This window comes from Macaca nemestrina, chromosome 1 (assembly GCF_043159975.1).
Source record: "Macaca nemestrina isolate mMacNem1 chromosome 1, mMacNem.hap1, whole genome shotgun sequence".
Taxonomy (NCBI): Eukaryota; Metazoa; Chordata; class Mammalia; order Primates; family Cercopithecidae; genus Macaca; species Macaca nemestrina.
Window position 1 is genome coordinate 85,131,405 of NC_092125.1, and position 27,883 is coordinate 85,159,287.

The 27,883-nt window shown below is 52.2% G+C and overlaps 1 protein-coding gene across 8 annotated transcripts; it reads left to right on the plus strand.

The window, feature by feature from the left end:
* Window positions 1-316: 316 nt before the first annotated feature.
* LOC105478639 (presenilin 2) lies at window positions 317-26,789 on the plus strand. 8 transcript variants are annotated; one of them, XM_011736155.2, is made up of 14 exons: window positions 317-461; window positions 1,081-1,223; window positions 1,384-1,577; window positions 5,168-5,360; window positions 11,693-11,853; window positions 13,506-13,720; window positions 15,352-15,493; window positions 17,913-17,980; window positions 18,641-18,861; window positions 19,859-19,957; window positions 21,178-21,261; window positions 21,665-21,766; window positions 24,680-24,798; window positions 26,085-26,789. In XM_011736155.2, the coding sequence occupies exons 5-14, from the start codon at window positions 11,713-11,715 to the stop codon at window positions 26,238-26,240; spliced, it is 1,347 nt and encodes a 448-aa protein (XP_011734457.1). In that variant the 5' UTR covers window positions 317-461; window positions 1,081-1,223; window positions 1,384-1,577; window positions 5,168-5,360; window positions 11,693-11,712; the 3' UTR covers window positions 26,241-26,789. The 8 variants fall into 8 exon arrangements, with proteins under 8 accessions (XP_011734457.1, XP_011734532.1, XP_011734492.1 ...); XM_011736230.2 differs by lacking the exon at window positions 1,384-1,577 and having other exon boundaries at window positions 5,168-5,356; window positions 21,668-21,766; XM_011736190.2 differs by lacking the exon at window positions 1,384-1,577 and having other exon boundaries at window positions 318-461; window positions 5,168-5,356.
* Window positions 26,790-27,883: the final 1,094 nt, after the last annotated feature.

A 27,883-nucleotide genomic window follows, 5' to 3' on the forward strand; every position in this document is an offset into this window, starting at 1 on the left:
TATCCAGAGCTCCTGGTGGCTCTGAAGCGCTCTAGGGAACAGACTAGGAAAATTCTCATGGTGTTACCTCACATCGGGCCACTAGTGCTCCTTTAATGTGAGAACAACCGGGAGGAGGAGAGGATGTGCACCTAAAACTACAAGGAAGAGTGTCCTCGAAGCGTATGTCCTACGGCCCCACGCTGCTGCCAGGCCCACAGGAAGATGACAGGCCCGGCCTCCACTCCTTCTAAGGTCATTGCCCAGTTTCGATGTCGGGATGATCCCGTCATCAGCGCGGCTTGAAGGGCACCCTCCCCGCGCGCCCGGGGCTCCAAGTGGGGCGCCAGTGAACGAGAGAACGCGGCGTCGCCCACCGGGCGGGGCCTGGGCGGGCGCGGGGCGGGGCCTGGGCCGGCGCCGGGTCCAGCTGGGCGCTCCGCCAGCTGCGTAAACTCCACTGGAGCGCGGCGGTGGAGCAGGTGAGCAGGCGGTGCTGGGGGTGCCCAGGCCAGGGCCCTGTCGCCCGCGGCGTTGAGGGCCCGGAGTGGGGCTGCGCCCTGAGGGCCCGGCCCTGCCCTCCGCACGCCCCTAGCTGCGGTCCCTTCCCCGGCTGTGGGGCTGCGGCCCCTGCGTGCGCAGTGCTTCTGGCTTCTGTGGCCAGCGCGGGGGCGGAGAGAGGAGAGTGCCCGGCAGGCGGCTGCTGGGCCAGCCCGGAACTGGGTGGTGGAAGGATCGCGGGAAGCTGCCCTCAGGCCTCTGGCCTCACTGCGTCTCCACTTCCCCGCGCCCGCCTGCCCCCGAGCCCCAGCTGGGGGTGGGCGCGGCGCGAGATGTTAAAGGGCCGGTGCGTTTAAAGGAGCCGTGCACGTGGGTCTCTGAGGCGTGTAGCAGGGCGGGGGCGTTTTGTTCTTCCTCTCTCTTGCCTGAGACCTCCGTTGCGCAGAGTCCATCCGGCCTCCAGCACCCGGCCCTGGGCATGCTTTCCCCAGAAAGGAGGCGCGCGGGGGCTCTGCCCGCACGTGAGGGCAGGGCCGCAGAGCCGCAGGCACAAGCCTAGAGCCGGTTTCTGTTAGCAGCGGTGTTTGGCTGTTTTATCAGGCATTTGCAGCTGTGAGGAGGCAGCCAGAAGCAAGCTTCTGGAACTGAAGGAACCTGAGACAGAAGCTAGTCCCCACTCCGAATTTTACTGATGAAGAAGCTGAGGCCACAGAGCTAAAGTGACTTTTCCCAAGGTCGCCCAGGTAGGATATAGCAGAGCCAGGCTTCGACCCCAGTGTCCTGGCTTCTAGATCTGCTGTACATCCCTCCGAGCAGACCTCACCCGTGTTTATTGGCTTAATAAGTATTCCCTTAGACAGGTATGAACGGTGTTGAGTGAAGTAACTGCATCCCTATTTACAGATGGAGTACCTGAGAGCATCCCAAAGAGACGATTGCAGACTAAACTCTATGGAGTAACTTGATTAGGACCGACCCCATCTTCCAGTAAGGAGGCCCCTGATGCCTCTGTAGCCAATTCTGCAGACACCTGAGCCTCCAAGGCCTTCAGCCAAGACCTTTGGCGGTAATTGGACGCTCGGGATAAGCTGCTTCAGGTGTGTGAGCCTCAGGCTCTTCTCTGCTGAATGTGGTTGTGGGCAGGCAGTGACTGGTGCAGGTGCACAAGGGGCCTGGTTCCTGGCCCCAGCTCAGAGCTGCGTCCCCAGGACGCCCAGGTTGAGCCTTGGGTTCCAGGGCAGAGGCTGGAGTGAGGGCTTGGGGGAATGTTGCTTTGAAGTGGGATGGATGTTGTATCAGGTTTTTGGGGAAAACTGTACCCTTTGGTGTTGAAGTGCCCATGTGCCAAGTCTTGAGTCCAGCCTGTTCACTTGTGGGAATTGAGTGGCTTGTTCCTGTCTATTTGAAAGAGCAGCAAGGAGGAGGAGGAGCAAGGGCTAGGGGCTGCTGCTGGGGTGCCTGGAGGTGTGGTGCATAGTGTCACACCTGTCTCCCCTCCCTGGCTGCTCACCGTCCCCCTCGGGGGTTTGCCTCTTGCCTACTTTGGCCTTTCTCTGTTATCGATGTTGATAATGCCACATATCTCGCTTATGAGTTGGTCATATACAATAAAAAGCCATCTTGTACAGAATCTTAGAATTTATGATCTTAAGAATTTCAATGACACTGAAATAGTTTATTACTTTTTACAGAAGAGGAAACAAGTTCAGGGAGTTAAGCAGCTAGTCCAGTTATGTGGCTTCAGTGCTTTAAGCACCAGGATTTGAACATAGCTGGCTACACCATCTTTATCTTTTGAGTTTTTGCACAGGAGGTTCCTGCATTCAACTCCTACCCATGTCTCTCCACTACTGCTGGGAAAGTTTCGTGGAGTTCCCATGAGCAACTTCCTGACAAACAAAATTTTTTTACAGAAACCAAAGCAGTGTGTGTAGGTCACATGCAGTGTGTCTAATGAAAATATCTCTGGCAGGTTTTCAGCTGTTGCTTTGACTTTTGGACACTGTTTAGTTGGGGACTGATAAGACAGCAAATGTTTCCGCAAGTATTCCCACCTGTTCTATTCCCAGCTGCCACAGCTGTAGAAAAGCGGGGGTGAGGCTGAGAGGCCCCGAGACGAACATTTTGCACTGGGCTCCAAGCCTGGAGATAGGATGAGCATCATGTTAATGTCTGGAGAAAAGAATGATTTCAGGCTGGGTGCTGTGGCTCATGCCTGTAATCCCAGCACTTTGGGAGGCTGAGGCGGGTAGATCACCTGAGGTTGGGAGTTCGAGACCAGCCTGACCAACATGGAGAAACCCCATCTCTACTAAAAATACAAAATTAGCTGGGTATGGTGGTACATGCCCAGCTACTCAGGAGGCTGAGGCAGGAGAATCGCTTGAACCTGGGAGGTGGAGGCTGCAGTGGGCCGAGATCGCGCCATTGCACCCCAGCCTGGGCAACAAGAGTGAGACTCCGTCTCAAAAAAAAAAAAAAAAAGAATGTTTTCACATCAGTCCTCAGGAAAGACCAGATGTCAGTGAGGGAGATCATTTCTTGAGAGCCTCTTCATTGACTGGGAGAATGGGCTGCTTGTTCACCTTTGTGAAAATTCTAGAACAGGGGAAGAACAATTCAAAGGGTGCCCTCTGTTCTGCTATACCTTAACCAGAAACTTATTGGACTCTTTTTTAAATAAAAGTAATACACGTTTATTCTAGAAAACTCAGGAATTTTTTTTTTTTTTTCTTGAGATGGAGTTTTGCTCTTGTTTCCCAGGCTGGAGTATAGTGGTGTGATCTTGGCTCACTGCAGCCTCTGCTTCCTGGGTTCCAGCAATGCTCCTGCCTCAGCCTCCTGGGTAGCTGGGATTACAGGCGCACGCCACCACTCCCAGCTAATTTCTGTGTTTTTATTAGAGACGGAGTTTCGCTATGTTGGCCAGGCTGGTCTCAAACTCCTGACCTCGGGTGATCCGCCCACCTCGGCCTCCCAAAGTGCTGGTATTACAAGCATGAGCCATTCCTCATGGCTGAGATAACCACTCTTAACATGCATTTCCTTCCACACTGTTCACATATGCATATTTATCTATTAAAACAATAGAGGGAGGGAACCGTAGGTGAAGTTTTTGTATCCTGTTTTTTCTGTTATGCCTTCAGAATTTTCCTTTTGTTGAGTACTCGTGGAAAAGCAGATTTGGTGGGTGTGTAGAGCATTTGAATTATTTATCCTACCAGTCCCACAGAAGGACGCTTTCCCACCCTCCCTTTTATCCCAGAGAAGCAGTGCCCTGTGTCCTCCCCATGCCCATATGTGGGCACTCCCTCCAAAGGAGCCAAACCTACCTGGGCAAGTAGCAGAGAGAGAGCAGAGTGAGCCATGGGGGCAGGAGTTGGGGTCGTGGCAGGAGAGAGACTTGAGAGTTTTGAGGTGGCAGATGAGCTGGTGATTAGGGAGCATTTCTTGACACATACCTGCCCATGGTGAAGGCATGTGCCTTGTAAGTGTGCTCACAGAAAGCCTACGTGATGTGTGGTTGGGCTGCCTGTATGACTAAACCCTGGCCACTGGGTACGTGACTCTCACAAGTGCTGAGTGGACTGGGAAGAGCTCCTTGATGGGCAGTTTGGAGACTTGAGTTGTAACTGTGGCTTTTGGCCATGGGACATTAACTGATTACTTTTGCCCCTCTAGGCTTCAGTTTTCCTTAATTATAATACAGGGAGCTGACTAGGTGGCATTGGTGGCCTTTAAGATCCTTGCCAGCTCTGACATTGTCCTATGGATATGCCCTTTCATTTGATAATATGTTTACGTGGCCATAGGGCCTGGGGCCGCACCAGGAATGGAAACTTGGTCTCTGGGGCCTGGCCTTTGAAGCCAGTTCATGTGTCTGGTGGTTCAGCAGATCCGTCACTTTCCAAGAGGCACATCAACAGGCTTCTGTGTCCTCTCTCACTGTGTCCCTCCTCCATTTCATCTTCTTTATAACTACCACTTATTGAATGCCTACTGTGTGCTGGACACTTTACAGGTTATCTCTAGGTTTTACGGTAATCTTGCAAGGTATGCCTGTTCTGCTTTTTACAGCAGAGGAAATGAGCTGTGTCAGATTAGACTGTCTGAGGCCTCTCAGCCAGGGAATATGTGGTTCAAATCACACAGGCAGGCGATCCGATCCCTGTCAGTCTCCAAGCCTCTGCTTTTGACCACTGACTTGCTGCTGCTTGTTTAAAAATAAATGTGTTTCTGGAGCCTACTCTAGGGCGTCATGCTAGGGGCTCCCTCTCCCACTTCTCCACAAACCACCCTTTTCCCCAGCTGCTTCAGGAAAGGAGAGAACTCTGCCTGGGCCCCAGGCACTTCTGAGTGGGACAGGGCTGTTAGAGTAAGTCTAGAGCCTGGCCCAGAGTTCAGGAGGCCCCATCAGAGGGCCTCTGGGGCCTGTGGTCTGGGAGGGTGGTAGGGCAGTACCTCACTTCCCTTTGAGACTCAGGCCCCAGCTCTGGCTTAGGCCAGGGAGAACCATCCCCAAGTGGTATGTGTTACTATACGGGCTGAGATGGATGGACAGATGGATGGTCAGTTGGACCAAATACATAGTTGGGTACCCAGGGCCAGGGGGAGAAAGGTGAGCAGGGCAGCCATGGGCGTTTGTCCGGGTATCACCTGGCCTTAAAAATTTCTTCCTTATTTTAAGGGAGGACTGTGGGACTTCTCAGACATCAGAAAAGTGATGTGACGGAGCTGTGTGACCATAGAAAGTGATGTGTTAAAAACCAGCGCCTCTCTCTTTGAAAGCCAGGGATCGTTATCATTCATCTAACCTGCTGGGAAGAAGAACCAGTTGTCCAGGATCCAAACCTTTCTGCGGCCCCAAGTGTTTGTGGTAAGTGCAGTGACTCCCAATCCGCTTTCGAACCCGTTTTTTCCATTAGGATTTTCTCCATGGAGGCAGATTTCCATGGGGGTTTGCTGTAGCGTTATGAAATCCGTTTCTTACCTAGTTCCATTGGCCTTAAATGTTAAGGCCAAAGCGTTTACATTTCTCTGTAATGAAAAGAAGGTCAAGGAAATTGGGTCATTGGGTTTCCATAATAATTGCAGGAACTGCTGACACAAGCGTGGCTGGGGAGATTCTCTAGGTCAGACTCCCTTGGTTTGGCTAATTCAGCAGTTTGATCCTATTCAGCTGATTAATGGGAATGTGCAGTGGCCTCTTTGGATGTTTGATTTTGCATCCTAATCCAAAGCAGCTATCAGCCTCAGCACTTCCTTGTCAGAAGGCTTTCCAGAACGTAGTGTGTACGCTGGACACTTTCTTCTGCCCCTCTGCATTTTCCTGCCACTTCTCTAGAGAACGGGGTACAGGGGGTGGGAGATGGGGAAAGCTGGTTGCTGTGTGGTTGATGGGATTTGACATCACCCAGCTCCACCCCCACCTGCCCATGAGTCAGCCTCTGGGGAGAGTTCTTTGCGTCACCGGCACCCTCATGTGGACAAACATCTAGCAGGTTGTTTATCTGCACACATATGGGTGGTAATTTTTCCCTCCAAGGATTTCAGAGCACCAGCAGGCTTCAGAGCAGACTTGGGTGGCTTGCAAAGCAGGCCCTTAGGAATTCAGAGGGAAGCAGAAGTCCATCCCAGATGCTCTGTTTTCCTTTAGGAGCTAGGTAAATCAGAGGGGCTGAGGGACAAATGAAAAAACGTCACAGCTTTGGCTCCCATCTGCTACTCCTGGCCAATGAGAGGGGATCTGGGAGGGGCAGACATAGAGGAAAATCTCTAAATGTTGATGCTCGTTGTTTTCCTTTAAAGAATTAATGGCCTAAAAAAAAAACCCTACAGATATAGTCTGTGTTTATTATAGAGACTTAGGGAAATGCAGAAAAATATAAAGAAAATAACCACTCTTGGTTCCACCATGCAAACATAATCACCTTTAATGTTTTGTAATATTTCCAGTCCTTCACATACATACATTTTATAAGGACATTCAGGTGATTAGGTTTGTAAAGTTTTATGTTCTGTTAAATTTAACATCTTGTCATTGTTCAGGTTATTAAATATTTGAAATAAGATTTTTGGTGGTCCTGTAACAGTCACCATCAGGGAAATACATCATAGTAGAGAGACATTTTGGTCAGTTTCACTTTTTTTTTTTTTTTTACAGTTAACACATATGTTTGTATAAATACTTTATATTTTCTTAGGACAAATTCTGAGAAGTAGTATTTCAGGATCAAAAGGTGTGCTGTATTTAAAGTGTTGATTCTTACTCCTTTCAGTAAGGCCAGTGCAGTTTGTTCAGGTAGTGACTGAGACCCAGTTTTTCCACACTCTCTTCCGCAGCAGGCATTGTTTTAGGCCTTTTTCAGCCCAAGAGTTCTCTTCTCCCCATGCCGCTCTGCTGGTCTGCATTTTCCACTCCTCTTCCTCCCTAGTTGGTCTCTGACCAGACTGTAGATATCCAGGAGAAAGTGTTCATTGTCTCATTGTCCCATTCGGCAATCAAGTAGTGCCAACCAGTCGGGGGGCGAAGGTGGGTGGGGGAGGTACACTCACCTTGCTGAGCAAGGGCCCCAGCCTGGTCGTGTGATTATAAAGCAGAGGCAGTGCCAGGAAAAGTCAGACACTGGCTGAGAATCACCCGGGGGCCGACCATCCTGAATGCAGATCCCTGACACTGGGTGAGGATGGAGCTTGGAGATCTGCATTTTTAATAAGCAGCCTAGCAGAGTGGTAAAGAGCCCAGACACAGACTATCTAGATCCAAGGGTAACCTTGAGCTAATTACTTTTTGAGCCTCTGTTTCCTCATCGGTACCATGGGGAAGAATAGTAGCGCCTTGCTCCAGGGTCATGATGTTTAGTGCCAGGTAAGGGCTCAGCAGGTGCTGGTCAATCTCCACCAGCTCCCAGTGGCCTGGGCCACCTTTGAGAAACAGTGATCCTAAGGGATTCAGCCTTTCCTAAGTTGGTGCCTCCCACCTGTTACCCCCACCGCACCAGGCTAGGAGGGTTGTGATTAGAGGGTGCCCTTGCTGTGACAGCTGAGACTAGCTTTTCCCTGATTATTCCTTAATGACAGCTCCCTCCTTCCCTACTTTCTTGAAGTCTTGGTCCTCATTGTTGTGGGCACAGCTTGAGGGGAGGCCTTGGAGGAATGTTTGAAAGTGGAATGAGGGAAGCAGCCTGCTCAGGGAGCACTTGTTTTCTGGTGAGGAGGCCGCATGTATGAATGACATTTGTGGGTGAGAAAGCAGATTTTGTAGTTTTCCCTTGTTTCTTTCTGAAGAGCTGTCAGGTCTTGATGAGACCAGGCCTGGGCACAGGGCAGGCGGTCAGCGAGTGTGGATGACGATGGCAGTGGTCACCAGGTGCCTCTTTCCTGTCTAGCACAGTGTCACATGGAAAGGCTACGGTCCTTTAACCCCACCCTCCCCAGCACGACTATCACACATGTCAGGGAACTTCTGCTCACAGAACTGCTTTCCAGGGATGGCCTTTTTTTTTTTTTTTTTTTTTTTTGAGACAGAGTCTCAACTCTGTCGCCCAGGCTGGAGTGCAGTGGTGCGATCTCAGCTCACTGCAGCCTCTGCCTCCTGGGTTCAAGCGATTCTCTTGCTACAGCCTTCTCAGTAGCTGGGATTATAGGTACCTGCCACCATGCCTGGCTAATTTTTGTATTTTTATTAGAGACGGGGTTTCCCCATCTTGGCTAGCTGGTCTTGAACTCCTAACCTTGGGTGATCTGCCCACCTCAGCCTCCCAAAGTGCGGGATTATAGACGTGAGCACCGCACCCAGCCCCAGGGAGTGTCTTACTAGTGGTTGGCAACTGAATGGAGAAGTGGGAATTGGAAGGACCTGATTCTACTTGATCCTGGGTCCCCTGCTTCTCCGTCTTCACCCACCCATCAGCTCCCTTTCTCCTTTAAGCAGGTAACTTTGCTCTCTGCTTATCCATTTTTGTTGTGCATTGCTATTTGGGAGCCTATCTTCTGAATGCTACAGCTCTTGTGGGTCTGAAGGGTGAGCCTGCCCTCTGTCCTTAGGGGCTGCAGCCTGTGGTTTTTTAGGTACAGGGACTCCCAGAACTGCTCCTCCAGTCATAGCAGAGATAAGTCACAGGAGCTTGAGAGGCATAGGAAGAACAGAGGGAGGAGATCGTAGCTTCCCTGTTCGTTCACACCCAAAACAAAACTGTCATGCTAGAAAAGGAGGTATTAAGAGAGCCACCTGTACAGTCTCGTAGCCCATCCAGCACACTGCTCCAGACGGAATGTTATGATTTAGCTTGAGAAAATGCAGCAGCTCTTTGTTTTGGTGCCCCTTTTGGAGTCAGTGAGTTCCCTATTGCCAGAGTGGATAGTGAGGGAAACCCTGGGTCCAGGCAGGAGTCTGTTTAGGATTTATCTAGTGAGGCTGAGCCAAAGGAGGATCTTGAAGTTTCTTCTCTTCAATTTAATTAATTAATTTATTTATTTCTGTAGAGATGGGGTTTTGCCATGTTACTCAGGCTGGTCTTGAACTCCTGGGCTCAAGCGATCCGTCTGCCTCCGCCTCCCAAACCATTGGGATTACAGGCGTGAGCCGAGCCACCATACCCGGCCCTTCTCCTGCATTTCTGCCTGATAATTTCTCTCATTTCCATAGATGATGAAGGAACTAAAGCCAAGAACTTTCCAACGTCTTGCAACTCTTTGGGGTTGTGAGGCTGTGCTCCATTTGTCTGGGTTTTGCTGATTCCCAGAACTTCCCTGTGGCCCCGGGGCCTAGTCTGAGGCGACTCTGAGTGAAGAGGGAGAAGGGCCCACACCTCTTTTGTAAAGGCTGCTTTTGTAAAGTTCACTTCAGTTCACATCTTTCTCCTGGTCAGAAACCTTTGGGGGCTCTCCTCTGCTGCATTAAGCTCTTACACCTCCATCAGGCACCAAACTCCTCCCTGGATGGCCCATCCTACCAGGTCCCCACATTTCAGCCACATCCAATTGCTTGATATTATCAGGATAGGCCATGTTATGTTCCTAACTCATATGTTTACTTAAGTGGTTACCTCTTTCCAGAATGAGCCCCCTCCTCCAAACTCTGCCTGGTGAAATATTCCTAACCTTTGCAGCTTCATGTCCTAATTTCTTGTGACCTGAGGCATCTATTCCTGACAACTGGTAGACTCTGTCCCCTTCTAACTCTCGGGTGCATTGTGCTTGTCACCTCCCTCCTGGCTTTTAGCTGGCTTTGCTTCCTGCTGTTGTTACTCCTGTACTTGTCTTATCTATCCTAAACAGAAGGTGCTTCAGGCTGGGAGTTTGTTCATGTTGAAATCCCTGTGATGGAGGTGAGCAGAGGCAGGTTTTGCCTGTGCCTCTTGTTTGGGGATGAAGTTAAAGTCCCTGTGGGAATAATCCAGGCAACAGCCAGGGTCGCTGTCTTCAGAAGGAAGGGCAGCCACAAGTCTTGTTAAGGGGATTGAAATTGGCTGACTTGGAAGGAACCTGCCTGCTTTGTTTAAAAACCACATATAACTGGGTGTAGTTGTTCACACACTGTAATCCCAGTGCTTTGGGAGGCTGAGGCAGGAGGATCACTTGAGGCCAGGGGTTTGAGACTAGCCTGGGCAACAAAGTGAGACCCCCATTTCTACAAAATATTTTAAAAATTCGCCTAGTGTGGTGGCGTACATCTGCAGCCCTAGCTACTGAGGAGGCTGAGGCGGGAGAATTGCTTGAGCCTAGGAGTTCGAGGCTGCAGTGAGCTATGATTGCACCACTGCACTCCAGTCTAAGTGACCAGTGAGACCCTGTCTCTAAAAATAAAAATAAAAATAAAAATCACACATATTGTGGGGCGACTTACTTGAAGACGAACTTTCAGCAGAGAGCACACCTGTCCTTGCCCAGGGTGTGAAGCTCAGCCCTGAGGGTCTCTAGACAGCGATAACTCAGCCTCTGTCCCTGTCTGGGATGTTGGCAAGAATAGTCAGATTTGCCAGGCATTGTTTGGAGCTCTTCCCAGCCCGGAATCCTGCATGTGTAGCTTTTGGTACACTAGGTCCCCCACTTGGTACTACTGTGTAGAAACCCCAGTCAGCACTGTTTTGCGGGGGCAGGCTTCCCTCTTGTGGTCCCCTTGGCCTTGGCCTTCCCCTGGGTCACACCTTCAGTGGCACTTCCCCACCCCACACGCCTGCTCCCGTGGTTTAGGTCTCCACTTCTAACCTCAGGAGACCTGGTCCTCAGACGCCTCCCAGACAGCTTCCCCATTTTATCCAATAGACACTCAAAGGGTAAAATTCACAGTCTTTCCCGAGACTCTCTTCTCCGGTCTTCCCTGTCTTAGTCCCCACCTGGCTGCCATTCTAGACTCTGTTTTCTCTCCTGTGTCAGGTCCTGCCCTTGACCTCCTGACCTCTTCTGGACTCTGCCCTCACTTGCATCTATCCTGCTGCTGTCCTCGGTCCTCCTCACCTGCCACAGTCATCTCTGGGGATCACTTTCCCTCCCTGGCCAGTGGCCAAACTGACTTTTATGAACCCAGTTCAGATCTTGTCTGTCACGATTGTCCTCAGGGTGATGTGTGTCTCCTTAACATGGTGCCTGAGACCCTGCTCATCTCCACTGCCCGCCCCACAGTGTGAGGCCCTCACTGGAACATTTTCTGTGCCTTCTGCCCTTCCCTCCTCCTGGGAAAACCAGTCTCCATCAGATAGGCTCTTCTCTAGAAAACATTCCTGATCTCTGAGATTTGATTCCACTTTTGTGCTTCCGCACCTACCATCACACACCTGGATCGTATGATTTGTCACATTAGATGATTTTTTTGTTTTGTTTTGTTTTAGGACAAGGGTGTTTCTTACTCATCTTTATATCCTCAGAGCCCAGCATGATCTTTGGTGCATAACAGATGCACCACAGATGTTTGCTGATTGAACGAATGAGCACACTGACAGTTTGGAGCTGCCCTGACTTTCATGGCTGTGGGTTTTGCCCCCTGGGATGTGAGTAACCTCAGGCCAGTCCCAGGCAAGGCCACTGCTGCCTCCATGGCAGCTTTCAAGGCCTTTTGTTCTGTGGCAGTCGTTTGATTGACAGGCATCTCTTGGACGCTTGTGGGGCAGGACTTGTGTCCAGGTTTCCAGGTCACCTCCAGCCATCCCCAGAGCCCTCCACTGCCTTTGTCTCACAGGAAAGTGGAACAAGGTCCTTGTGCTCCTTTTTCCAGGTACTTCCGGAGGCAGGGCTATGCTCACATTCATGGCCTCTGACAGCGAGGAAGAAGTGTGTGATGAGCGGACATCCCTAATGTCGGCCGAGAGCCCCACACCGCGCTCCTGCCAGGAGGGCAGGCAGGGACCAGAGGACGGAGAGAACATTGCCCAGTGGGTAGGTCCCACCAGCAGCTGGGGGCCTTGAAACAGGTCCCTGGGGCTCCTGTACCTTACAGATGAAAACCAGATGTTCATTCCCTGATGCGGGAGGGAGAAGGGAAGTAATGATGAGGATTGGCCAAAAGGGTGGGTGGCTGGCCATGGTAGACCTTCCGTCTGCAGGGCTTCATAGGACTCTGCGCATTCACAGCCGGAGATGGACTTGGCAGTGAGCTGAAGGATGCTGTCCACTCTGCCCCCTTAGGTTTACCTTTCTCATGCAGGTCACTGTTTCCACTGTAGTAGGAGAGTTTATTTGGATGCCTGGGTGCTAGGACAGGTAATGCAGAAGCTTAGGATGGTAGCAGGGGAAGCATTTTTTGGCAGATGGCCAAACATGGTAACTGAGAGGAGTCTGCCTGATGCACAGTTGACTTTTGAGCTGGGGATATTTGGGCTGCACTGTGATCATCCGGCCCCCAGGGGAGGAGATTATAACGTTAGAAAGAGTAGGATATCCTTGGGAGAGCCACTTAGTTTTGCCCTTTCTCTCCCGATCAGAGCAAAACATCTGAATTTGCCTGAATCCTGTTCTCTGTTTTGCCCATTATAGAATTTAAAAATGTCTCTGTGTGGATTGTTTTCTTGCAGCCAGTCTTAATCCCTCTTGCTGAAATTTGAGCTCACTTCTCCATGTTCTCCTTGAGAACAGAACCATCGTCCCTAAGCTCTGAGTGAAATCACACCAGCTCAAGGCCACTGCTCGGCCACTCCTCAGCCTTTTCTTGTTAGTTTGTTATCTCTGGGAAGTTTTGTACATTTTAATCGTTTCAGTTTCTGTTCATGAATAGTCTTCCTTTCCTTTCTTGGCTGAATGGCTAGATTGGGACTCTCTCTGCAGACAACCGGTACTGAAGCAAATTTTTGGTTCTTGTTTCATTTGGCTTTTTCTTTAGCTGTTCACCTCATTAGCAAGGCAGCCCATGACCCTGACTTGCCACAGTTCTCACAGATCGGTTTGTGCCAGTGTCTGGCAGGTGTCCTGCCCTCCCTCGCTACCTCCTCATTTGTGCCTGCCCACCTTACCAGAGCCTGCGTCTTCTCAGATGCTTAATGCCCGTTTAGCCTCTCTAGTTCAGAGCTGCAAATTTACATGCTTGATTCTGTGGGGCAGAAAATTCAAAGTAATTTCTTCCTCTGCAAATTCCCAGTATCTTAGTCACACTCAAAGAGAGTGTCCTTTGCACTGACTCCTCTAGCTAGTGATTTGTCAACCAAAAATGTTTAGTCTCTGTTTTCCTTCTATCTCCTGGCCTGTCTCCTCCCATATCAGCATGGCCACGTGAACAGAATTGAGCGACCTCCTGAGTCCCTGTATTAGGAAGGGGAAAGATCTTTTGATGTGTTCCAAATTCATTAACCATTTAGTCTTGGGCCTGCAGACCATAGCAGCCTACCTTCCTTCATTTGTAGTGCCTCATCCAGCTCCAAATCTTCTCTACTCTTGTCCTCATAAACTTTTCATATGCCCTAGCAGCTCATAGACTGCTCCTTATATCTGGAAAACAACATTCAAACTTCTCATTTCTGGTTCCAAAAATCCATGCATTACACAGATAGGCTGCCATAGGGGACATTCCGCGGCCCTCACGATGTGGTTTCCCACAGAGAAGCCAGGAGAACGAGGAGGACGGTGAGGAGGACCCTGACCGCTACGTCTGTAGTGGGGTTCCCGGGCGGCCTCCAGGCCTGGAGGAAGAGCTGACCCTCAAGTACGGGGCAAAGCACGTGATCATGCTGTTTGTGCCGGTCACTCTGTGCATGATCGTGGTGGTAGCCACCATCAAGTCTGTGCGCTTCTACACGGAGAAGAATGGACAGCTGTGAGTTGGAGGCTTGGGGGGCACAGGGTGGGGTGAGGGCTGAGTTGTCGGGGGGCAGCAGCCTGTGTTGGTCACTGCATCTACTGCTCCACACCAGCAGTGGTAAAGAGCAGGGATGAAGAACCGCCCAGGTTCATGGCCTGGCTCACTGCCTCCTGGATTGTGACCTACTTGGGCATGCTGTTAATGTCCCTATGCCTCAGTTTCCTTGTCTGTCTAATGGGTTAATAACGCAGTTACTGGGAGAATTAAGTGAGTTAATACGAGTGAAAGGCTTTGAAGAGTGTCTGCTACAGGTGAGTGCTCAAGCAAGCTGGATCCTGCCGCAGAAATCAAACTCTTGCTGCAAAGCACTGGGCTCCCTGTTCCTAGTCCTAGATCCTGCGCGTGGCTGTGCCACCCATTCCTTTGTGACCGCAAACAAATCGCTTCCTCTCTGGGTCTCTGCTTCCTTGAATGTGAAACAAGGTGGTTGGACCAGATATTTCTCACCTCACTTCCAGCCTTGTGAGAAAGACTTATAAAGCCTTTCGTTTATTTTAGTAAAATACATGCAGAGGCAGCAGCGTCGAAAAATGAGAAGCTTCCTCCACTTCTTCCGCCTCCCCTTTCTGTGGTGCTCACTGCTAAGCACCTTCTATAAACATTGTTTTTTTTAATTTCTGGAATTTTTGTTTCATTTTGTGCGTGTTGGTTTGTTTTTTTGTTTCTTTTAAAGAAAGGAATAAGGCCAGGTGTAGTGTCTCATGCCTGTAATCCCAGCACTTCGGGAGACTGAGGCGAGAGGATTATTTGAGCCCAGGAGTTTGAGACCAGCCTGGGAAATGTGGCGAGACCCTGTCTCTACAAAAAATACAAAAATTAGCCAGGTGTGGTGAGACACATCTGTAGTCTCAGCTACTTGGGAGGCTGAGGTGGAAGAACACCGGAGCCCAGAAGTCAAGGCTGCAGTGAGCCATGATTGCGCCACTGTACTCCAGCCTCAGCAACAGAGTGAGACCCTGTCTCAAATTTTTTTAAAAAAATTAAAAAAGTAGAGTCCCATTCTCAGGAAGCTTATAGTGTGTGGGGGATTCAGCACAGCAGAGGTGGAAGCATGGAGAGAATGCAGCCAGCAGTTTGTTTGCAGCAGTCCAGGCTGGGAAGAGTGAGGTTTGGGTGAATTGCTTCCTGTCTCTGCTTCCTGAGCTTATGAACTGCAAGGACAGCAGTTACTCCAGCGGGTAGGGGTAGGGTAGTAGCAGGTGGAGGGGTGCTGGGCTGGGTGGAGCTGGTGGAGAGGTGTGGGTGGGTGGGGGAATGAGAATTGGATGGGTGAGAGAAGCGCCTAGGGAGCCTTTAATCCCTGTGGGGGTGGGGAGGGCAGCGGGGAGGTCATCTAGCCCTCATCCTCACTGCGGCACTGGGCCCAGGTGGCAGGCTGAGAGCCACAGGTCTGTGGTCAGGGTGCCAGGAAATGAGCTGGAGGACAGGAACTGCTCACGGGGGTGGTGCCTGCACTCCATCAGGGCAGCACGTGGGCGGTATGGGCATCCCAGGCACCTCCCCTAGCAGGTCCAGAATCACTCAAGGTGGGGAGCCTCGAGGAGCAGGCAGGGCTGGGAGCGTCAGCCCTTTGCCTCCTCCCTCAGCATCTACACGCCATTCACTGAGGACACGCCCTCGGTGGGCCAGCGCCTCCTCAACTCTGTTCTCAACACCCTCATCATGATCAGCGTCATCGTGGTTATGACCATCTTCTTGGTGGTGCTCTACAAGTACCGCTGCTACAAGGTGAGCCCCTGGCCCTGCCCTCCACCCACCTGTCTCTCTCCCTGTCTGCCCCACACCATGGTGGCAGAGCCTGTGAAACAGCCACCTTTAAAAAACACAAATCAGAGGAAAATAGACCCAGAGTTTTTGTACTCCTCCCCACCCCATCCTGTCTCCCACCATGGATGACCTAATACTGTTGTCTTTTATTTTTATTTATTTTCTTTTTCTTGAAACATGGTCTTACTCCATTGCCCAGCCTGGAGTGCAGTGGTTCGATCATGACTCACTGCAGCCTCAACCTCCTGGGCTCAAGAAGTTCTCCCGCCCAGTCTCTCAAGTAGCTAGGACTACAGGTGTGCACCACCATACTTGGCTAATTTTTAAATTTTTTTTGTGGAGGCTAGATCTCACAGTGTTGCCCAGGCTGGTCTCAAATTCCTGGACTCAAGTGGTCCTCCCACCTTGGCCTCCCAAAGTTCTGGGATTACATGTGTGAGTCATTGCACCCAGCCTGTTTTCTTTTAAATTTGCACATTATCCCACTTGAGTTCCTCATTGCAGTGTTCCAAGCATCATTTCTCATAGTTCGAAGTTAATTTTGTTTAGCTTCTCTTTCTGAAGTTCTATTTTAGGCTCCTCTCACCCCAATACTTCCCCTGAAGATTTATTTTTAGTTTTCCTTTTCCTTTTCGTGCAAGGATGTGCAGATGCCATGCTGAGGTCTTTCAGCCCTGGGAGACTTTCGGGTTGTAGCTGCCTATAGCTGCTAAGTAGCCCCAGGGAGTAGTGGAAGGGCAGATCCCATCTGGCCAGAATTATGGGCACTGCGTGTCTCCAAAGATGCCATAACCTTTTAGACAGCGGCTTCAGGCTTTTCTCCCAGGGAAGGGGTTGAACCACTAAAGATGGAAAGGTGATTAAGCTGGGCATTACCTATTTTAAAACTGTTTACACACAGGTGCCTCACAACATTTTTTGTTCAGGCAGCTGCCATCCATGGAGCAGGTAGATAGTGGTACAGAGTGCCCAGGCTAGAGGGATGGGACAGGGGCAGTGCACGGAGGGAGCTGAGCCCCGTTCCAGTGGGGGCAGCAGCGGGGAAGGCCATGGGAGGGGCTGCAGGACATGTCCTGAGCTGAAGCTTATCAATAAGTAATGAGTACCAGCTGGGCATGGTGGTGCATGCCTGTGGTCCCAACTACTCAGGAGACTGAGGCGGGAGGATCGCCTGACCCCAGGAGTTCAAGTCTAGCCTGGACGATGTAGTAAGACCCTGTCTCTAAAAAAAATAATAATAAAATAAGTAACAATTACCTGTGTAACTGTGACGAGGCAGGGTTTGAACATTGCCACTGGGAGGTTGGCAGATGGTGGGAAGCAGGGTGGAGGGCTGCTGGTTTGGAGCAGAGGATACAGATTGCATGAGGTCAAGCTAGAAATTGCATGGCAGGTGTGAAGTGCTGGCACCACTGAGGGCAGTAGGTGTCTGGTGGCCAGTCCCAGAGGCTGTGAAGAGGGGCTCAGCCATCTGTCCAGTAGGGCTTCCTTGGAGGTTCCGCAACACAGGCAGATGGTGGTGGCCCGGGCGGCCAGGTGGCGGCTGGGAGGAAGAGGGTCGGCACGTCCCAGAGGCAGCCCTTTCCCCTTTTGGCTGTGCATACAGCATGGCCGTGGAGGCTGCTTTCACTCCAGGTAGACCAGGGCCAAGCTGAGGTCCCAGTGGGTTGAGCTGGTGACTGATGAGTTGGTCCTCAGGGGTGAGGCTGATGGGAAGTCATATCACTGTCCTGCTGATGGCCAGCTAAGGGACTGGATTAGGATCAGCCCCCTCTTGTCCTTCACTCTCGTATGCTTGGCCAGGAGACAGGAACAGGTCTTTCTGAGGACCTGTTTGTAGGTCCCAAGGGTGGGAGGGGACTTCCCGGGTTCTCTGTTGAGGCCACCCTATCTAAAATAGCACCCCAGTGAGTCTCCTGTCACTGTATCCTGCTAACATTTTTTTCTTCATGGCCCTCATCATTACTTGCTAATATACTGTAAATTTGTCTATATGTCATCTAACTCCCCTTACACTGGAACACAATGCCCATGGGCAGAGACTTTGCTAGCCTTGGCTTCAGAACCTAGAACAGTGCCTGGCAAGTAGAAGACACCCAGCATTACCTTTCTAACTGAACGAGTAGAGTTGGGGGAGACTGCAAGGCTATGCCAACAGACCTGAGGGAGTCTTGTCTGCACACACTGCAAGGTGACCTGAGGGGAACTCCTTGGATTTCTGTGCCCTCTGTATCTGTAAGGTGGCCACCTGATCCCTTCCAACGTAGGCATGAAGTAGCCTAACAGAGCATTCAGGCTTGGGTATCAGTCCCAGGATCCTGGGGGCCTTAGGATTTGTGGCACTTGGGGATACCTTGTGATCGTGCCATTTATTGTCTAGTTCATCCATGGCTGGTTGATCATGTCTTCGCTGATGCTGCTGTTCCTCTTCACCTATATCTACCTTGGGTAAGTGGCAGACGAACAGCACTGGGAGCCCCTCTCCATGCGGCACAAGTGGACATGGGCATGAGGACCTGGGCAGGGAAAGGTGACCGTCGAGCTCCAGTGTTCCCCAGTGCCAGCCGTTCTGGAATCCAGGCCTTCATGGCCCTCTCTCATGGCCTTGACACAGGGGAGTAGAAGTGGGGCTGCATGGTGGACCCCACGTTTCTGTCTTGTTCCTGATTTAAAACGAACCCTTCATGGAGAAGGCGCTCTGTGAACCCCAGGGGGATAGAAATTCCACAAAATTTACATTCTAATTTTTGGGCTAGGCCTGGGTATTTCCTGGTTTGTGGGAAAAAGTATCTGTTCTATTGCCCCTTGATTTGGGATATCATCCTGACCCAGGGGCCCAAAGGGACTGGAGGGACAAGAGAAAACACCTTCCCAAGGACCTTTTCATGTGCACAGGGTCTTCCAGGTCATGCCTGTACACTTTTCTGTGACCTGTTCCAAACATCCCCACCTTGTTCTAGAAAATGTCGCAAATGGTGAATTGTAAGGACAGTGAAGGTCGGGGAAGGAAATGTTAGTAAGGAGGGCCAGGTTGGGACTGAATGGTGGTAAACTGCTAGACTGTAATGTCTCCACTGAGTCCCACTCACAGGCTCCTTGGTCCTGCAGGGAAGTGCTGAAGACCTACAATGTGGCCATGGACTACCCCACCCTCTTGCTGACTGTCTGGAACTTCGGGGCGGTGGGCATGGTGTGTATCCACTGGAAGGGCCCCCTGGTGCTGCAGCAGGCCTACCTCATCATGATCAGTGCACTCATGGCCTTGGTGTTCATCAAGTACCTCCCAGAGTGGTCCGCGTGGGTCATCCTGGGCGCCATCTCTGTGTACGGTAGGCGGGCAGCAAAGCGGGTGGGGGCAGCGGGGGCGATGTCCGCAGCCAAATTGTCCCCAGTGCTGCACAAGGAGGGCAGGTGCTGAAGGACTTGCTTCCCTTCCTGCAGAGGCTTGGGTGGACTCCCTCCTGAGAGTCACCTTTGTAAAACATAGGGGGGTCCACTATTTCGGGAACACTCCTGGTGATCTAGATAAAACACGGTAGTCACTGAGCTCCTCATTTGCCTTTTTTTTTCTTTCTTTTTTTTTTTTTTTGAGATGGAGTCTTGTTCTCTCTGTCGCCCAGGCTGGAGTGCAGTGGCGCCATCTCGGCTGACTGCAACCTCTGCCTCCCGTGTTCAAGTGATTCTCCTGTCTCAGCCTCCCGAGTAGATAGGATTACAGGCGTGTGCCACCACACTGGGCTAATTTTTGTAGTTTTAGTAGAGATGGGGTTTCACCATGTTGGCCAGGAAGATCTCGAACTCCTGACCTTGTGATCGGCCCACCTCGGCCTCCCAAAGTGCTGGGATTACAGGCGTGAGCCATCGCGCCCGGCCCTCATTTTCCATTATTATCAATATGCTGATTGAGCAAGTGCACTGTTAAGCACTGGGCACACTGTAAGTGATTTATCAAGACAGTCCTTTGGGCACATATACATAACCACAAATGTTAGCTGCTATTTGATACTACCATGATTATCATTGCCAGTATTGTTACTTCCATTTTAAGGTTAAGGAATTTGAGGCTTAAGAGAAGTGGGACTCCCCAGCCTGGCCACCACGTCTCGGGTGCACAGCTCCTCCATGCTTGCAGTTGCCTGTGAGGCCCTACTCTGGCTCACGCCAGGGCCTGCTCTAAGTTGTGACTGGATATTGAGAGTTTGGGATGCCAGCCCAGAAGCAAGGCATGCTCTGAGAGCTCCACCCGGGGCTCCTGTGCTACAGGGCTGGCTCTTCTTCAGGGGGCTGTTTGGGGATAACTTGACAAGGATGTCTCTGTTTTCCCAGATCTCGTGGCTGTGCTGTGTCCCAAAGGGCCTCTGAGAATGCTGGTAGAAACTGCCCAGGAGAGAAACGAGCCCATATTCCCTGCCCTGATATACTCATGTGAGTGGTCCCTCCGTGCCTCTACCTGACTCAGGGTCAGCAGGCAGCCTATGGGGGGACAAGGGCCTGCTTCCTGGCCGTGGCTTTCAGAGTTGACTAGGAGATGCTCACCCTTTCCCTGAGCAAAGAGGAGGAGCTGGCCTCGGTGATCCCTGGAGGATCTCCACTTTCAGAAACCAGGGAGGGTAGTATCTTGATATTAACATAGTAAGAAGCTTAGAAAGGTAGGACAGGAAGCAGGCGTCTGCTAGGATGTGGCGCAGCCCCTGACTTCATCCCATTCATCCTCCAGTGGCACAGTGGCATGCTGTGGTGCAGGTTGCATTCCTGTGAGCCCGCAGCCACACCTCAGCTCCCCAGGCTCTTGAGAAGGGACTTTGGAGAGGGATTCTTCAGGACAGGGGATCGGGAGCAAGGAGCTCCTGGGCTTCCTTGACAGCAGCGTGGCTGATTGGCATTAACCCTAACTGAAGGGAAGGCACACGGGATGGCCCCTGGCCTCGGGGTCAGTGTGTAGAGATTTGGACTTACACATGCAGTCAGCAAAAGCACATCAAGTCCCTACTTTGTGACAGGCACTGTGCTAGGCACTGAGGGACCCAGCAGGAAAGAAGACCACAGGGTCCCAGGCCTCATGGAGCTCACAGCCCTGGGATTGTGATGCCCTCGGTTTGTTAATGGCAGAGCTTAAATAGAGCCTGAATTTCTGGAGCTGTGGTTTCTGCAGGGTGGCCTGGGAAAGAGTTTATGGAACAGCTACAGAGTGCTAGGTATCTATCTCCATGCAGCTGAGGAATCGAGCAGTAGAGGAGAATCACCCGCAGCGCGGCCCCACGGGAAAGCACATTCCAGGCACATTCCAAGGATGAGCAAAGACCATGTATGGAAAGTCTGTGCTAGGACTGTTGTGAGTGTCCCAGGGCTCTGGGAATTCACCCGTGAACAGTGAGGTCCTGGCTCTGATAGATCTGGTTCTTCTTACGCTCTAGGAGGGGAGACAAACAGTAACAGAATAGACAAATGCAGGAGTCAAGAGGGAGTGACTCCGGACCCCTCCCACAACGGCCTCCTAACAATGGAGCATGAACAGATACCTGCAGGATGGCGGGATGGAGGGTCCTGTGCAGGCTTTCTGGGACGCAGACTGGTCACCTCCCCCAGGCCCTGCAGGCAGCCACTGTTAGCACCGCCTGAGGCGTGAACCTTTTCCCCTCCCCCAGCCGCCATGGTGTGGACGGTCGGCATGGCGAAGCTGGACCCCTCATCTCAGGGTGCCCTCCAGCTCCCCTATGACCCGGAGATGGGTGAGTATCCAGGGGAGCTAACAGCCTCTCATCACTGGGGGCAGCTCCCTACCTGCACCCAGCTCTGCCCGGCCTGGCCTCTCTGAGAGGCATGAGTTCAGGAGGAGCAGAGGGAAAGGTCCTTTGAAAACCAGCCGGACACATGGGGCTTGAAGATTCAGCGAGTGGTGGACCCTTGGTCCTCTGCCAACGGACCCTTGGTCCTCTGCCAACCTCTGTTGCTTCGTTCTGCTGGGCATGGGTGGGGCAGGGGAGGGGAAGCCCTGGCATCAGGCACTGGTGCTCAGGGGGACCCCTTCCTGGAGCTTTGTTCCCAGGGACCACTCTGACCAGTTCTTGTCTGTCTCCCTTGTTGTCCCCTCCTCATGGCAATGATGGTCATCTTCTCTTCCTGGACACCCAGAAGAAGACTCCTATGACAGTTTTGGGGAGCCTTCATACCCCGAAGTCTTTGAGCCTCCCCTGACTGGCTACCCAGGGGAGGAACTGGAGGAAGAGGAGGAAAGTAAGGTGCCCATGTTCACACGGCCTGCTTCAGCCCGGGGCAAGAGTGAAGACGGAGGGTGGAGGCTCCCTGCAGCCTGGGTGGAGGAGGGCGTGAGGGGAGGGGCCCCTTTTCCCATCGGAGGCATCTCTGTGGAAGTAGGAGACGCCTGCAGTGCTGGGTCTTCTCAGCAGACCCCATGTAGTTGTCTGACGTGTATTGAGTGTGGACCATGTGCCCGTGCTGTGCTGGGTGAGGCCCAGCCCTAGTGGGACCTGCAGACTAAGGAGACGCGGGCAGTAATCACGCAGACTGCAGAAGCCAGGGACTGTGAAGCAGGCCATGGGGGCAGGATAGCATGCCATGGGGCTTCTTGACCTGGTTGGCAGGAATTAGAGAAAGTCACCTGAGGAAATAACTGCTGAGCTGAGCTCTGAAGGTTGAGTCACAGCAGTCCCTAGAGGAGAGGAGCACAGGGTGGGGAGCATTTCCTGACAGGCAGACTCAGGAGTCAGAGGAAGCTGGAGCGGGATGCAGAGAGCAGAAGTGTGGGAGGGCCTTGCAGACAGGCCTGGAGACACACTGAGATAGGGGTTCATCCTGGCGTCAGTACACGGTGCCTGCCCAATACCCAGTGCCCGCCCAATACCCAGTGCCCGCCCACTGCAGCGTGCCAGGCGGCAGCCTGGAGCAGGGAGATGCTGCGGTGTCGTAACAGCCCCTGCCTTGAGAGGTGCCTTATGGGAGCAACCTGGTAACAGTGGCCTGGCATACAGGACTCCAGTGACGCGGGAGGGGCAAGCTAAGATTGCTCTGCGGTGGGTCTGGAAGGAGGAGCAGGTGCACACCCCCAGGCAGGCTTGTGGGAGATGTTTATTCCAAGGCCAAGTGGTGTGCTGCAGACCAGGAGTTAGCACAGATCCCACGGGGCCCACAGGACCGGCCTCCCTCCAAACACCAGCCACAAGCTCTGGAGGGTCTAGATGCCACTTGTGCTTCTGACTGGCTGCAAATTTAGGGCTGCATGATCCCCTTAGGTTCAATAACTTGCTAGAATGACTCACAGAACTCAGGAAAGCACTACACTTAAAATTGCAGTGTTTTTTTTTGTTTGTTTGGTTTTTGTTTGTTTGTTTTTGTCATTGTTGTCATTTTGTTTTGGAGACAGGTTCTTGCTCTGTCGCCCAGGCTGGAGTGCAGTAGCACGATCGTGGCTCACTGCAACTTTGACTTCCTGGGCTCAAGTGATCCTCTTACCTCAGCCTCCTGAGTAGCTGGGATTACAGGCACATGCTACCACACGTGGTTCATTTTTATATTTTTAATAGAGACAAGGTTTTGACTTGTTGCCCGGGCTGGTCTCGAACTCCTGGGCTCAAGCCATCCATATGCCTTGGCCTCCCAGAGTATTGGCATTATAGGTCTGAGCCACAGCACTCAGCCAAAATTAGTTCTATTATAAGAGATGCAACTCAGGACCAGCCAAATGAAGAAACACAGAGCATGTGAGAGGGCCCCCAGCACGTGTTTCCTGTGTCCTCTCTTCGGGGGCAGGACACGTTACCCCCGCTTGTTGTCCGGGGGGAGAGAAACAAGGCAGCACCATGGGCTGAGAGGGGGATGACTGTCAGGACTAGGCCAAGGACGGTGTGGAGGGGTCCACCGGGAAGGTGGTGTGGCTTACCACACTTACTCAGGAGAGCATCCATGTGGGAGGGGGTGGGGGCTGCAGGACATCTGGAGGGACATACCAGCAGGCACCAGAGCCGGGGAAGAGCTCAGGGTTTGACACGTTGGAGCCATCAGCATGTACATGTTGTCAAAATGAGGCCCGAGAAGAGTAGCCAGGGAGGGTGCAGGGTCAGGGTCGGTGACATTTACAGAGGAAGGGAAGGTGCATTGGAGGACCCTGAGGAGTAGCCAGAGGCAGATGGGTGCCGCAGGTGGTGTGAGGACTGCAGGTGTCCCCTGGGGACCAGAGAGCATTGGTCAGGACATGGGACCTGGTGCCTCTAGGTTTCCAAGGTGACTGGGAGATGAGTGCAGGGTTTTTTTTTCAGAGTCCTGATGGAAGAAGGAGTGATAAGGAAGGGGAGCCAGCACATGAAAGCAGGAGCAAGGGCCCAGGACAGGAAGAGCTGTCTTTCTAGGATGGGCAAGACTGGAACCTGTTTGTTAGGCTCTGAGAAGGAACCAGCTAAAGGGGAGGAGTTGGGATCCAAGAGGAAGTGATGCTGATGGATTGGACCTGGTGGGGGAAGGATGGACGCTGGGGCCAGGAGCGGGAGGGACACCTGCAGGGCTGGAAGGGCAGGGGAGGTGGGTCTCCATGGTTTGTGTTTATTGCATAACCATTTTTATTGTCTACAGTGAGCAAAGTTATCCTATAAATAAGTGTCAGGGACCATTACACTAAAGAAAACAAACCTGAGAGCATTTTGGAAGCTCTGATTTTCTGATCAGTAATGGGTAGACTAATTCCCAGTTATATTTACCTATTGTAAGGTGAAAGGGTCTTCAGAGGACCTCTGTCTTGGTGTTATATGTGCTTTTGAATGCACTGAAATTAAATTCCCTAAAAATTTGTAATTCAGACTTCATACTAAATTGTACAGCAGTGCACAGCCCCAGGCCATGCATTCCTATTTGTTCTTTACTCACTGAGTGCCCAACACCGGTTTTACCTGAGTTTCAGAACTGCCCACTTTTCTCTGCCCAGGTTGTAAGTCACCCAGTTCACAGGTGTCCCCTGCTTTCCCACTGGCCACTGATTTGGGGAGGCAGCTGTCCTTGTCCCCAGTCCACATGGCAGCTTCTAGAGGCCAGGTGGGCTGGGCTGGGCAGACTGGCTGGGCCTTCTGGACCAGGGTTTCTCTTCTTTTTCCATTCCGTACACGCCTCCTCAGCACGGGTTCACTGTCTCTCCTCACACAGGGGGTGTGAAGCTTGGCCTCGGGGACTTCATCTTCTACAGTGTGCTGGTGGGCAAGGCAGCGGCCACGGGCAGCGGGGACTGGAATACCACGCTGGCCTGCTTCGTGGCCATCCTCATTGTGAGTAGCTGGGGATGTGTCTGACTGCCCCCTGGTGGTGGGGCCCCCAGAGTCCTCATTGTGGTGGGGGCGGGTCCCAGGATCCCTGGGGATTTTTCATTTCTTCTCTTCACTCTGAGGGACGAGACCAGGGAGCGGGGCTGGAAGGGTCAGCTTGAGACCGAGGCTCACAGGAGGTGTGCTCACCCCTAGGTGGGCTCCAGCCTGCGGAGGACAGTGCAGGGGAGGGTGAGGAGAGCACTGGCCCCAGCGTGGCTGAGCATACGGCCTCCGGGCCGGGGACCCAGCTGACAGCTTTGTGCAGTGATGATACCCTTGAGGTGATTGTGATGACATCAGATTTGCAGAAAAGAAAATTGCTTAAGGGCCTTGCCCGTGGGCACAAAGCTAGTGAGGACCGTGTTTTCCCCTCCTCTATGCCACTGAGACACCACAGGGTCTGAATCTGGGGCACTAGGGCTGGCCCTGTTACTGTGAATTGTGCAGGCCCCATAGTCAGTTAACCTGGCCAGATACACATAATGGGGAGATGTCCTGCCGTGACTTCATCTCAGAGATTTCCCTGTCACGTTAGAGGAGGTGGAGTGTCTGAGTTGTGCGCTTGGTGTCTGCCCCTTGGTGAAAACCCTGGGCATGGCATAGTTAAAGTTGATGCTCTAGTGTCCAGAAGATTTTGCTTTTGCCCACAAGTGCATCAGGGATGGGATGATCGACCTAGGCTGCTCCACCACCAGACTGCCTGACCTGAGCCCTCCTGCCCCCAAGGATAGAGAAGGCACCCTGGTTCCCTGTACTCACCTGGACCACTGCCTGCATCAGCCAGGTCAGGGGAGGATGGGCAGCCCCCACACCTGCTTCCCAGGGGCAGGTTGGCTGGCAGCTCTGATTCCCTTGGTGCCAGCTGCTGAGAACCTTACTGCCATTTCAGTTGAGCCCACCTAGCTCTCATATAAATACATGTTCCCTGAGGGCATCTTACCATCCCATGTGACCACTCTAGCCAGACAGGGGAGGCAGCACAACCTGAGGGCACAGCACTGCTCCAGGAGTAGGGAGGCCTGCCTTCTGGTTCACTCACTAACAGGTGGGGTGATCCAATGGGGGTGAGAACTTCTGCCCTCAACACCTCAAGAGCTGTTGGAGGACCAGGAAAGATAATGGGGTGTCTAGCGCCGTTGTCTGACTGGTCCTCGAACAAGCTTCTGCGCCCAGGGACTAGACCATGACTCACAGCTCCCGTCCAAGCCAGGGATCACCACGCTCACCCTCCCCTCCGTGTCCTGCAGGGCTTGTGTCTGACCCTCCTGCTGCTTGCTGTCTTCAAGAAGGCGTTGCCCGCCCTCCCCATCTCCATCACGTTTGGGCTCATCTTTTACTTCTCCACGGACAACCTGGTGCGACCATTCATGGACACCCTGGCCTCCCATCAGCTCTACATCTGAGGGACGTGGTGCGCCACAGGCCGCAAGCTGCCTGGAATTTTCACTGGATGCGGTTGTATAGTTTTACACTCTAGTGCCATATATTTTTAAGACTTTTCTTTCCTTAAAAAAAATAAAGTGCGTATTTACTTGGTGAGGAGGAAGCAGAACCAGCTCTTTGGTGCCAGCTGTTTCATCACCAGACTTTGGATCCCTCTTTGGGGAGCGCCTCACTTCATGGACAGGAAGCACAGCGGGTTTATCCAGATGAACTGAGAAGATCAGATCAGGGCGGGGAAAGCATCCGGCATGAGGGCCGAGATACATAAAGATGTGCCTCTGTTCGGGACCAGGACCGAGTGCTCGGGAGTGGCGCCTGGCACCTGGGTCCTCTGGCTGGAGAGGAAAAGCCAGTTCCCTACGAGGAGTGTTCCAATGCTTTGTCCGTGATGTCCTTGTTATTTTATTGCCTTTAGAAACCGAGTCCTGTTCTTGTTATGGCAGTCACACTGCTGGGAAGTGGCTTAATAGTAATATCAATAAATGGATGAGTCCTGTTGGAATCTTGGAGTTTGGTCCATTGTAAATATTGACCCCTCTCCCTGCATCTTGGGCTCCTTTGGGATAACCTGTGCTGTGAGCTCAGGAGGGAGGCAGTTTGCCCCATTCGAAGGAGCTTTTAATGACCTCACCTCTCTGCACACATTTCTTTAACTAGAAAGTTTCCTAAGCAGAGGTGTTAGGAGAGCGGGGAGGCCTGATATCTGCCAGCCCTGGGCTGTAAGGCTGCGGGTGCCAAGCAGGTCCCTGGACTCAGTTGTGCATGACAGCACGAACACTGCCAGGTGGTTGCCAAAACATCCAGTGGTTCCTTCAGCAAGTGTTCACCCTCTGTAGAAGCCTGTGAGGGCCTGAGCTCAGAAACCACTCTCCTTTCCTTCTCTGGCTGTGGCCCTGGGCGCTGTGGCAGGAGAGTGGACAGGTGGGCTTTGCCTTCTCCATGCATCAATCATGGGTTGTAAAGAGAATCTCAGAAGTGCCTCTTCCTGAGCACAGTGGCTCACACCTGTAATCCCAATACTTCGGGGGGTCGAGGCGGAAGGATCACTTGAGCCCAGGAGTTTGATACCAGCCTGGGCAACATACCAAGACTTTGTACGAAACAAAATTTAAAAATTAGCCAATCAGGGCCGGGCGCGGTGGCTCAAGCCTGTAATCCCAGCACTTTGGGAGGCCGAGACGGGTGGATCACAAGGTCAGGAGATCGAGACCATCCTGGCTAACACAGTGAAACCCCGTCTCTACTAAAAAATACAAAAAAAAACTAGCCGGGCGAGCTGGCGGGCGCCTGTGGTCCCAGCTACTCGGGAGGCTGAGGCAGGAGAATGGCGTGAACCCGGGAGGCGGAGCTTGCAGTGAGCTGAGATCAGGCCACTGCACTCCAGCCTGGGCGACAGAGCGAGACTCCGTCTCAAAAAAAAAAAAAAAAAAAAAAAAAAAATTAGCCAATCATAGTGGCGTGCGCTTGTAGGATCAGCTACTCTGGAGGCTGAGGTGGGAGGATCACTTAAGCCCAGGAGGCTGAGGCTGCAGTGAGCTGAGATCAAGCAGGTGTTAACGTATATCAGACAGCTGAGAAGACACAAGTGTGCCTTGGGGTTCAA

Coding starts and splice junctions, on each gene's coding strand:
- LOC105478639 (XM_011736155.2), top strand. CDS start 11,713: ATGCTCACATTCATGGCCTCTGACAGCGAGGAAGAAGTGTGTGATGAG. Junction 21,262..21,664: donor CCCCTATGACCCGGAGATGG/GTGAGTATCCAG, acceptor CTGGACACCCAG/AAGAAGACTCCTATGACAGT. Junction 21,767..24,679: donor ACTGGAGGAAGAGGAGGAAA/GTAAGGTGCCCA, acceptor CTCCTCACACAG/GGGGTGTGAAGCTTGGCCTC.